The 12,610-nt window shown below is 37.6% G+C and overlaps 1 protein-coding gene across 1 annotated transcript in view; it reads left to right on the top strand.

Annotated features, from left to right (window-relative positions):
• The window catches only part of PPP1R36 (protein phosphatase 1 regulatory subunit 36), a 400,132-nt gene that overhangs the window by 157,706 nt on the left and 229,816 nt on the right, over positions 1-12,610 (top strand). The window contains exons 6-7 of the mRNA XM_085628012.1: positions 5,313-5,411; positions 7,078-7,218. Of these exons, the coding sequence (XP_085484138.1) occupies positions 5,313-5,411; positions 7,078-7,218 (240 nt within the window). The remainder of the gene's footprint in view (positions 1-5,312; positions 5,412-7,077; positions 7,219-12,610) is intronic.

A 12,610-nucleotide genomic window follows, 5' to 3' on the forward strand; every position in this document is an offset into this window, starting at 1 on the left:
ATTTTTCTAAGTCCTTCCAACGTCCAGAAGATTTAAAAGTATTCCTGGATCAACATTCACAGCATTCTATGGATACGCATGATTGTGCTACTTGATTATTGTTTAATATGTATTACTGACTAATTTTGCAGTCCTTTTCATGTGGGCTCCAACGGGTCGGTCATGCTTGTAAAGCGCGTGTGCATTTCACTTTTGTTATTGATGTTTCTTTGTTGTCGTCTTTTGTATGTTAGTTTGTCTATTCTTTTACCTCTTCTTTCCTTTTCGCCTGTTCTGGAGCTACTATTTTTCTTATTCTTTCCTTACTTTTTATTCTCGTCCTCTTGACCTTTTTTTCTCTTTCTCTTCTATTATGCCTAATGTTCATTAAATGTTAAAGGTTTACGTCATCCTGTTAAGCGTACAACGATTTTAGATTATTTAGGCAGTTGCAAAGCAGATGTTTGTCTTATACAGGAAACTCATATGGTTGACAACATCTTAGATTATATGAAAAAAAGTGGGTTGATAATATTGTTTCTTCTCCTGCAAATGGCAAAAAAATGGAGTGGCTAATCTTTTTGCAAAAAAAATTACATTGCCACATTTTGAGTAAATTTTCAGATACTGATGGGAGATATGTCATAGTTAAAATTAAAGTTCATGATTCAGTCATGTTTTTACTAAATGTTTATGGTCCTACTGCTGATGATCCTGCCTTTTGGTCTAAACTGAAGTTCTAAAGTTGGGTAAAGTTCCTCTAATAGTTGGAGGTGATTTTCTTGTTATTTCTGATTCCTTATTAAATAGATTATCTCTTACTAAATTTCGTCCTCCTAAAGTTTTTTTTGCTTTCAAATAATTTATTCAAACCACAAAGTTAGTTGATATTTGGCGACTACACTTCCCTACATAAAAAAGTTTTACATTCTTTTCCAACCCACACAATTCTCATTCTAGGCTTGATTATTAGTTTCCAAGCAACTAATTAACTTTGTGAATACTCCTATGATCGGTAACATTGACCTTTCGGATCATGCTTTGATTTCTTTTGTTGTGAATTTAAATTCAACTTTTACAACGCAATCTAGATGGCGAATGAATATAGGTATTGCTCTTAATGAAAATAATAAACCTAAGCTCTTAAATGCCATTCAGGATTATTTCCTTTTTAACCCTGAAGCTTCTACTTCTATGGTCAATAGATGGGACGCTTTTAAAGCTTAGAGGTGTAACTATTTCTCTTAGGCCCATGAAAATAAAACCTTTAATGCAAATATTAAAAATATAGAAAAGCAAATTGCAAAGTTTGAGAGACTTTTTATTAAGTCTAATGATCCTCAATATAGAGTCAAATTACAAAAACTTCGATATGAGTTTAACTCAATCCTTAGCAAAAGAGCTGGCATTCAGATTTCAAATTCTAAAGCCAAATTTAGTTTTAATGACAACAGAACTGGAAGACATTTAGCAAATTATTTGCGTATAAAAAAAGATAAAACTCAAATAAATTCAATTCATGGCCCTTCATGGCCCTAATGGTAAAATTGCTTTATCCCAAAATGATATCGTTAATGAATTTTGGGATTTTTTACTCTACTCTCTATGACAAACCCAATTTTGATTATGTTTCCTTAATTGATTCTTTTTTGACTAAATGTGGATTACCCAAGATTTCACAATCAGATAAAATTGGGCTTGACTAACCAATTACTCAAGATGAAATTCTATCAGCCATAAAATCTATTTAAAAAAATAAGTCTTCTGGTCCCGATGGCATTCCTGCTGAGTTTTATAAAGAATTTCAATTACAGCTTATTCCTTTTTTATTTCAACATTTTAGCTTTTTGGTTCTACAGGAATTACCTCAGGTTCTTTTACTGAGGCTTTAATTATTGTACTTCTCAAACCTGATAAGGACCCCACACTTGTGTCAAATTATCATCCTATCTTTTTAATTAACCAAGATTGTAAATTGTATGCTAAAATACTTGCTTCTAGATTATCCCCTGTGTTAGATTCTATTATTCATCCAGATCAATCTGGTTTTATGAAGAATAGATACTCTGCCAACAATACAAGAACTTTGTTACATGTTATTGAACTAGGTTCCACTTTAACTTTACCATCAGGAATTCTCGCCTTTGATGCTGAGAAAGCATTTGATAAAATTCACTGGCAATTTTTATTCCATACGTTATTATCATTTAATTTTGGTGACATATTTATCCGCATGATTTCTGCTTTGTACTCTGCTCCTACTGCTTGTTTATTTATCAATGGCCAAGTTTCAAACCAATGCTCTCTTTTTAGAGGTACAAGACAAGGTTGCCCCCTTTCCCCGCTTTTGTTTCTTATAGGTTTTGAACCTTTAGTTACTTCTATAAGAAAATGTGCTAAAATTAAAGGAATCAATATTAAGGACGCTATTATTAAAACCTTAACTTATGCTGATGATGTACTTTTATTTATTAGTGATCCTATATCCTCATTCCCTTCCTTATTAGAGATTATTTAGAAGTATTCCACAGTTTCTGGATATAGGTTAAATACTAATAAAACTGATTTTTTTCCTTTAAATATTTATTGTACTCCTGATATGATACCTATGAATGAAATTATTTGGCAAACGGATAAATTGAAATATCTTGGGATTCTGTTCTCTTCATCCATAAAATCAACAATAACATTGAACTGTGACTTTATCTTAAATTATATTAAAGATAAAATATCCAAATGGTCTTCACTTCACCTTTCATGGTGGGGAAGAATGGACTCTATTAAAATGACTAATGCGCCTAAAATCTTTTACACCCTTGCCATGATTCCTACTCAATTTTCATTAAAGTTTTATAAAGATGTTGACAAACTTCTCTCCAAATTTCTTTGAAATTACAAGTCACCTCGTATTATTTATAAAAAATTAAAAATGCCCAAATGTAATGCAGGTTTTGGATTACCTGACATTTTTCATCACCATAAAGCTTTTATTTTAAAACAAAGTTCCATATGGTTTAACCATTCCTTTTTAAGTAATCCACCTATTTGGCTTCTTATCGAGAAACATTAGTAAAACCATTTCCACTACTTTGTTAACCATGTCTAATAAATCACAATTTTTTCATAAATCTGTTATTCTTAAATCTACTAAACTGATTTTTAATGATTTAGATTACATTTTTCTGTCACCCATATTCAATACAGAAGACATGTCATTATGGCATAGCCCAGTCATTAAATTAAATAGAAATGTCAGTTTCTGGTATTCATGGATTAATGCTGGTATTTTTATCTTAAAGATGTCTATTACAACAATGCTTTCATATCATTTGAGGTTTTACAAACAAAATTTAGTTTACCTCAGTCGGACCTTTCCAAATATGAATATTTGTGTAATTCGATTTTAGATTCATTTCCTAATGTTATTCCTTCTAATGTTAAATCTGATTTATCAATTTATATTCAAACTGTTTCTACTTTATCTCATGGTGTTTCTATTTTGTATAAAATATTATCTAGTTCTCTAGTAACCAACATTAATATGATTTCGGTATTTTGGAATAATGAACTTTCAACCTCCTTTTCTACTGATGCATGGAAAGATATTTGGCTTAATAGTATTTCTGGTTGGTTACCTGTCTCGCTTTATCAAACTAATTCTTATATTTTATTCAACTGGTTATGGACTCCATTACGTTTATTTCAAACTAAACTTCTTCAGTCTTCAACTTGTTGGCACTGTAAATTACATCCTGGTACATTACAACATATGCTTTTTGATTGTCCTTTAGGTTTTAATTTTGGACTGAAGTTTGGGATATTGTAAAAAAGATATGAAATATGCATGATGATGTTTCATTCAAAATATTAATCTGCAAATCTGCTGTTCTCTCGAAATACATAAATGATTTAGAATGTAAACTATTTCATTGTTTAATATCAGCTGCTTTAAAATCTATTACATTCTGTTGGAAAGATGTTTCGCTATTGTCAGTTCATGCTTGGTGGTCATGGGTTATTTTTACAAGAACAGTTATCCCTGTCTGGTATTAATCATAATTCTAACTCCTTTCACTCTTTTTGGAAACCTGTTGATATATATTTATCTTCTTAATTATATATTTATATCTAGTATTTTATTGCTATTATAGTAGACCAATATCCAAGCTATAGTAGCTCTATTTTATAGTTAATGCATTGTTTTTATAGCTGTTTCCTTCCCTTCCCTTTTATTTTTCAATGAATATATTTACCGATGTTACCTACTGTAATTTATTTGATGTTCTTGTATCTTTATATTGTGATTAGGTATTTTCTCTCAATAATACTTTTTCTGTATTGTCTTTGTTTATTGCTTAATATGAAAACTCAATAAAATATTTTGAACATAAAAAAACACTACTGTCTTTCTCACCCATGTGAACTCGTTCAGATCTTTCCCCTGCTAAGATCTCTCTCTCTCTCTTGTGCGCTTTCTCCTGCCCTCGCTCGCTCTGTCTGCCAGGATAAAGAGTGAAAACAGATATCACTGTGCCTACCCCTACCTCTCACTCCTTTTTTACTGTCTTATAGGAGGGGGTGTAGGATGGGAGGATAGGATGTCCTATATAGCTCTTCCCTTCCTCCCTTCCTTTTCAACTCTCAACCCCAGCATGATAGTCACAGCTAACAGAGGAGGAAGTGATAGGGGCATGCAGCACCCAATTTAGCAGAATAGAAAGGAGAGTGCATATGCAATTGTGCTATGCTATTATGTGCATAAAGTAAGCCAGATTAATGTTACAAGCACTCTCCTCTCAGAATTATAAAGATTCCATTTTCGAGTCTTATTCAAGTTATATTTTCCTTTCTATTACATACATTCTTTTGATATTGTCCTAAACAAAGATCTATGAATACATGTATTTCTTAGCTGAGGCTTACTTTGCCTCCAAGCCTTTTCAAGGCATTTGCATATGAAAGTATTAATGTCTTTTTGTTTGGTGCTTGAGAGCTTTGATACATATAAAAGTGGTCCAAGATCGAGTGACCGCATCAAGCTATACGGTCCTGTTCGTGTAACTCATACATTTGCATTGACAACGCATGAAGGCAGGTTAAGCCTGAGGGAAACATGTTTTAGCTAAAAATATCTTTGCTCACATGTTCTGAATCAGGATAATACAGTTGCAATGTATGGTTTCTAATAAAAAGGAATATGTACAGACAGAAGCTATATACACAAGTAGCCTACCACGTTGTTGAACATTACAGTATCAATATGTGTTGATTTTAATGCCTTCATTTTTCACTTGTGGAACCCAAATTAAATACATTGATTTGTTTTCCTTAAGGAACCAGCAGCTAGATGACTTCCTCATGGCGTTACTCTACTACTTAAATTGTTATTTAGAAAGAATGCTTTTGGATAAGAAGCCAAACCCCTTAATGACGTGAGTAGCAAAAGTATTCCCTAGTGTTTTTGACCAGCCAGTTTACTTTTCAACTGTATTGGTATGATGATAATATACAAATTTAGGGCAATAGCATGGGTATGAGCAGATGTCATAAGCAAAAATAAATACCATCCGAATCCCAACAAGAAAACTTGCCCCCTTGCCCTAGTACTACATTATGACCCCGTTTCAAAACTTGTTTGCTACTTGGGTGTAGGTAAAATACGATTACAGTTGTATATGCTGCATTGTATTCTAAAGACAATAAAAAATACTTCTGATTGCTGATTTTAAGTCTGTATATTTAGCGTTAGGATTTGGATTAGGGTAATGTGGTGGCTATTGGAAATTATGTGAACAAATACAAATCTATATATTTATTAGTTTTCACAAATATTTACAATTACATTTTCCTCGCTAGATACACACACCTAAATCTGGCTAAACAAACTTTGGATAAAAGTGCCTTAATCACAATGTTTGTAGGACAAAGGATTTCTCCTGTAGGAATAATGATTTCCCTGTAAAGAAGGAAACACACGTCTTGTGTACAACTGCACATTTCCATCACACTTACTCATTTGGGTTGCCTGCCTTGTTGGCAAGCCATGTGAGCTAATACAGAAGAGGAGTACTCCTGGATTATGACTACCACAACAGCCCATAGGCTTCAAGCCCCTTGCTGGTATCAGCTCAAATTTTTGTTTAAGATTTATTACATTGTCCGTCGGACTATGTATTTTCGACCTTACATTTCTGGATAACAGATTTCATCTGTATCTGCCAATATAAACTCTTCTTTCTGCTAATCAGTTATTCCTGTGAATGTCTCAGGATATAGAGAAGGGCAAGGGTGGATTGAGTTTCTCTTAATTTTGACCATCCCTATGTACCAAGCCACCAATTCAGCTACAGACTAATTCATTGTCAGGAAATAGTTTAAATTATGGTCATTCTATAGCCATGCTGATTAGACTCAGTTCTGTCTTCCCTCGTAACTGGTCCTGTCTTAAAGAGCAAGCTCCGAAAACCCACCCAGGTGTATGTGCACTGTAGATGAGCTATAAAACAAAATGCACAAAAACTATCATAGATTTTTGTGAAACCTCAAGAATTGCACTCCAAAGATATGTGAAAATGAGTGCATTTCTGACTTATTCCACAATATTAGCAATTAAGTACTGATGTTCCTTAATATGGTTTATGATAAGCTAACTCCATGAAACACCAGTGTTAGAAAGTTGAATCGGTATGGAGGAAATCCCCGCAGATAATGACATGAACACATCTAAACCATTTTTAAAGCTCCCCGTGTATATATCTTAGAGGGACACTGAGTCACGTTGATTAACTTCCAAACACTCTGTGAAGATATATTCTTCTTATAATTGAAAACTTGAATACCATCTGCAGGATCTTCAAGAAGGTCAGCAAATACAAACTGGTTGAATCATTTTTGATACCTTATAATCCTTTAACAAATCCTCTTCTTAATTATATGCAAACTGTTAGTACTTCTAATCCAAGCAATGCTTCTGATTTTATACTAGCACAAGATATACCAAAACACACTAAACCTTCATGTAGAGCAATCCATTATGAAAAGTTGGGATTATGATTTCCAGTGTGATGGTCATCTAACAGGATTTTGCCTTTATTACAGGAACATCAGCCGACTAGAAATGGAAGAGATGGATGAGGTTTTAACTAAGACGGAACTAGCTGAGAAACACTTCGCTCACATGTACTGTATTCTTGTTCTGGGAGCAGGAAATCCTGAGCTGCATCATATGGCTTGTGGCAGGTAGGAAAATGTATTGCAGTGAACTGTACATTTTAGTATAGGAATGTGAAAATTTACCAAGAGTTCTGTCTGTGAATGTTGTGATTTTTCTTTCAAAACCTCTAAATTGTATAAAGATTGTAAAGCTTCATTGATTATAACTATTTCCAAGAAACACTTTCTCTTTTTCTCTCACAAAGCCTTTCTTTGGTATTGTTAGGTGTATAGCTTTTAATTATGATTATGTAATCAGTTATCCTCCAACTATGGGGCTTTATTTATGCTTGGACAAGTTGGCACCCAAAACACTTGGTTGGCGAAGAACCCCATCCATCCATACTGCAGCAACCTGCCATGCTGGGTTGAGATGTTTCCATTGTTTCCTTCCTGTGAGTGCTACCCTAGGGTAATCAATGTAGGAAAGTCTGCCCTAAATACGGAAGTTATTCCACCATTCATCAGCTTGGAGCCCTGCATCAGATAGGTTGCCAATCAAATTTTTCTGATGGTGGAACCAGATGAGGCTCTACTGTCGTAAACTAGAGTTCACCTCTGCTTTTCTTCATGTCAATCCCACCACCCCCACCCCCACCTCCCTGCCCGGTCCATTTCTTTGCAGCTCCTCTTGTATTTTAATATAATGTTCCTCTCTCTTCCTGCTTTATTTGGCCTTCCCCGCCTTTGACCTTGTCAAGTTGGTTTGTTTCGACATCCTTTATTCTCATCCATTCTTACGTATTTCCTATGCTCCATGTCACAAATGTACAGTGGACCGATAAGTCATGTCTTATATTCTGGACTATTCACAAGCTCTGATAATCTTTACAAATGGTACTTTGAGATATTTCGTCTCAGTTTGTCATTATGCATTTCCTGCTTGTGGTTCACTGTGACTTTGTGAGTACACATTTGACATCATTTACTGGAGTTTGGATTACCGTGACATATATTTATTTATTTTTATGTTATTTCTCAACTGTTCGATCAATTAAAAAATCATTACAGTAAAATATATACAACCCCCTCATCTTCATCCTACAATATGCAAGTGATCCAGAATTAAACTTTTTTCCACAATTCATTTCAAGCTTTCTTTCCTCGTGCCTAAAATGTCAAAAGGAAGAAGTGAGCTTTCAATAGGTATTACACAGAGCCTGTTATTGCACTTTATTTTCTGTGGCGCCCGGGGGCGCTTTCCAGTTCTCTCTCGTACCCATTGACATCCCTTCTATTAAGAAATAAGCATTTCCTCAAGATTACTGTACCTCTGGGGTTTATTTGCACTGGGCTTTCTTGCCTCACCCTAAGGCACCTGCCCTTCCTCAAGCGTACCCATGAGATGGTATGAGTTACGCTTGCAGATGTCAAAGTCTGCAAATGAAGATGCAGACTCTGTTAATATGGGCATGTTCTCGTGTACAATCAGTTGTATGACATAAATAGGAGTATATCACATTCTAAAACGATTAAATAGGGCCATTTAAAACAAATTGTCAATTAAGGCCTTTACTATAAGCTCCTTCTAGTGGGAGACGGAGCATACTGTAATATAACATGGAAGGGGTAAAGTGCAAAGTGCGATCCTGTTAGCTTCTTATTATTAAGTTTATCTCTCAGTTACTGGAGAAGATTCCTTCGGGTATACCAAGAACTTTAAGGCATAAGGGAGGAGAAGGATAAAGTGCGGTGTACTGGCCAGTTAGGGACTGGTATTAATCTGTGGCAACTCGGTGAGTGCAAACCTGATAGAATTTGTGAACTTCCCCAATCTTGCCAGACTGCATGCTGTGTTCTCTGTGAAGCACAAGTCTGAGGCCTCCCTGCAAGTCCAAACTCCCCTTGCCCTAAAAATAGGGCAAAGCAGGCGGTGTCCATCGTTAGCTAATTTAGGGCAACAGCACAGCAATGGCAGCCAGGATTCTTTGCAATACCTACATAGCCTGAATGAAACTGCCTCCTTCTTGCGTGCCTAGGTGAGATTGAAGTCAGAGGATGGTAAAGCGATGAGCCACATGCAGAATATTTTCCTACGAGCTTGGACTGTTAGGGCATGATAAAAATAAGGTTGAGCTTTCCGATAGATGTATGATGCGTCCAATGCTACTGTGATGGGCTTAGCACATAGATTTTGATGATCCTTTTCAAATGAGGTTTCTGCCACTTGCCTATTCACCTCTTTTTTCCAGGCAGACAGTGGAATGCCGAGAGAGCGTAAACGTTCAGCCTTGATCTTCAAGAAGGTGATTGCTCAGTTTCCCAGGGGGGAACGCTCCTTCTCAAAGATCCTCAACAGTTGGTATTTGAGTGAGCCTTCTGAGGCTCCAAAACCTTGATGAAAAACTTTATTTGGTCCCCTTGAGTTGCCAAGACTCAAGGGGACCAAACCTCAACCTCAACCTTGTGCTTCTAGTTTGCCGCGGGGCTAACAACACTGCCTTGTATGACTTAATCTGAGCGGCTGTTGAAAGCCTGTCCAACGCACCTGGAAAGGCCAGTTGGTTGCAGTTGAGGGTCGGGATCAGCTTTGCTTTCAAGACTGTCAGCATGGGTTCTGTTCAACTTAGTAGACGATTGCTTAGGCGCTTCAATGCGTGGATGACACTGATGGACTTTATACTGAGGAGCCTTAAATGAGCGGCCGGTTTGACTCCCTCAGAAAACCATACTTCAAGGTAGTTGTAAGCTGGCGCTGTTCCTATTGGCAGGTCTCCCAATTGCCACTGAGATTGCTTTTTATGGGGATATTTACCGAAAACTACTACCTTGGTTTTGCTCTGATTAACCTGTAGATTGTTCTCCTGATTGTAATGATGGAGTGCAGTGAGGGGCTCTTTGTAGGCCAGCCCTGGTGTGGTCCATAATTACAGTGTCATCTGCATATTGCAGGATGGGGAGTCGCACCCTGCTCAGTCTTGGGGTGACTAAACTAGCTCCTTGGTGGGCAGCCCCCAGATCTGCAGTGTAGAGATTAAAGTGAATGGGGGCCAAAACGCAGCCCTGTTTAATCTCGTTGTTTGTTGTTTGTGGCAAATCTGGGGGTTACTTTTGTGGGACTAGTTTTAACCCAAACCCATGTCCCCTAGTATAATGATATAATTGCCTTGAAGAGCATGGGCGGAATCCTCCATAGGGACGGTTTCACACATAGTCATCCGCGATCCACCCTATCAAAGTTGTTGCTGTAATCGATGAAGCAGCAAAACAAGGAAGGTTGCTTCCTCCTAACAGCTTATGTAGACATGTAGGCCATTGCTATGATTTTGTCCATAGTTGAGCAGCCTGGCCTGATTCCTGACTGAAAAAACAGAAGGATTTATTTTTCCTTTGCCCATGTCTCCAGCTCCTTCAAAAGAATTTGAGCATAAGCCTTGGCTTCTATATCAAGCAGGGCAACAAGCCTGTAGTTTGCCGAATTGGAGTCAACTGTTTTGTGGATGGGAAAGAGTATCGAACCTCTCCAAGAACACAACGTCATTGCAGTGGCAAAGACGTGATTAAGGAGAGGCGTTAGAGTTGTCGCCCAAAAATCTTATGCTGATTTAAAAACAGGGGCGGGAATCCCCTTCGGCCCGGGGTGCCATTGTTCCTCATTTTCTTTTGATGGTCACTATTACTGCTCCTTCGGTAATTAGAAAACCTTGAGAGGTGTCAGTGGCTGGCTCCGAGTAGCGTGTTGGAGCGGCTACCACTGCCAATGAATCAGTTGAGTATAGTTATTCGACATACCACATCCAAACTTGTTTGGCAACTCGGTTCTCCTTTGTCATTCCTGGGTTAGCAAGCCGATTTATATGCATCCACAGATGGGAGTGGTTCTTCTCTTCCAATATATTAAAGACTTTGAGCCATTCCAATTCAATGTGCTCCCTTTTAAGCTCCCATGTTTTTTTTGGTGAGCTATCCTAAGCGCAGTAATAGAATGGCCATCAGTTGATTTACTGCCTCTTTTCCTGGCATCTAAGGCCCTGCGAAGAGCACATTTACTGTTGATTAGATCCATGGGAAGACAGGGAATATGTAATGTCATTGCAGGGCTATTACTCAGTAGTGTGCATCAGCCGTTCCCCAGTGCCTTTTGTAGGTTGGCAACAAGAGCTTACGAATCTCTCTGAATTTGGGTTAGGTGACTTAAGGCCAGAGTTTCTCTTCTCCATTCAGGCGGACAATTTAGCAAACCATTTTATTCTTTGGAGAACCGTGTGGCGCTTTTCTCCTGCTGGTGGAAATGGTGTTGCTGTGGGGACCGCTAGTTGTAAAATGGCACGAAGGGTCTGTGGTCACGTTCACCCCGTCATCAATTTCAAAATCTTCAAGCGTGGAAGCAATCTTATCGCTTACTAGGATGTAGTCTATTGTAGATATATTCATAAAAGTAGGTTTAGGGCGCTAGGAAGCAAAGCTGGCTCCCTTTAATGATTGGGTCGAGCTAAGCTTATGATTGTAAAATAAGGCATGAAGAGGAGCTGCCCCACCTGTTTGCCTGAGGAGGTTAGGTATCTTGTCCAGGTCCCTCGTATTGAAATCCCCAACTATGATTGCTTGGTGAGAGTCGTATTTAATCAGTAATTCACCTATCATTCTTGTTAGGGGTTCAAAGTATCTTTCTTCTGAGGCTGTGTGGGATTAAAATAGAAATACATTTATAGCGATGAAGGGCTTGGGAATTAACCCTCAGGCCTTTTATGAGTAGGGCTTGGATAGCACAGGAATTAGTGGTTATTTCAGGATCGGCAATTTTTCGGGCATGCTTTAAAATTACTGATATACATCCTGATGGTCGTCCCTATATATTCAGTTTTGAAGCTGCGACGTGGAATTCATATTAGCCAGCACGTGATGTGATTCTTATGACTCAAGTTTTCTGGAGGCACACTATGTTGCCGTTGGATAGATAATCATGAATAAACTTATCCTCTAAGACTTTCATAATCCCTGCAATCTTCTATGCTCCAGGAGATAATTTACAGTTATTGTTGGCCGGGGGATTTCTGCATTTCCCTGTCCCTAGTCATCTGACTGTGTCTGTTGTTAGGAATACTGCCTCTGTGGGGCAACCGGAGGATCGTATCTGACTGATTATGCTACCTTTGATGTTGGTGTTAGTGTTAGTGCCCTGCAGAACTGAGGAGGCCCCCATCGCCCCATTGATGGGGTTGAGGACATACGGAAATTTCTCCGAGCGAGGAGATTGGACATCTATACCCCAGTCGACCAACTGTGACATTTACCCAAGTACTGCGAGTTGAAGTCGCTGTTGGTGGAATCCCACCAGAATTGGGTCTCCATGAGTGTCTCCAGGAAGGTTCAGGAATCTTACCCGCTCCAAATCATCTGAATGTATATGAGCAAGAGATATTATTTGTTTAAATAGGCGAAGAATGTTACTCCTATTCAGGATATCATGAGGGTCCTT

The sequence above is a fragment of the Triturus cristatus genome, chromosome 9 (assembly GCF_964204655.1).
Source record: "Triturus cristatus chromosome 9, aTriCri1.1, whole genome shotgun sequence".
Lineage (NCBI taxonomy): Eukaryota > Metazoa > Chordata > Amphibia > Caudata > Salamandridae > Triturus > Triturus cristatus.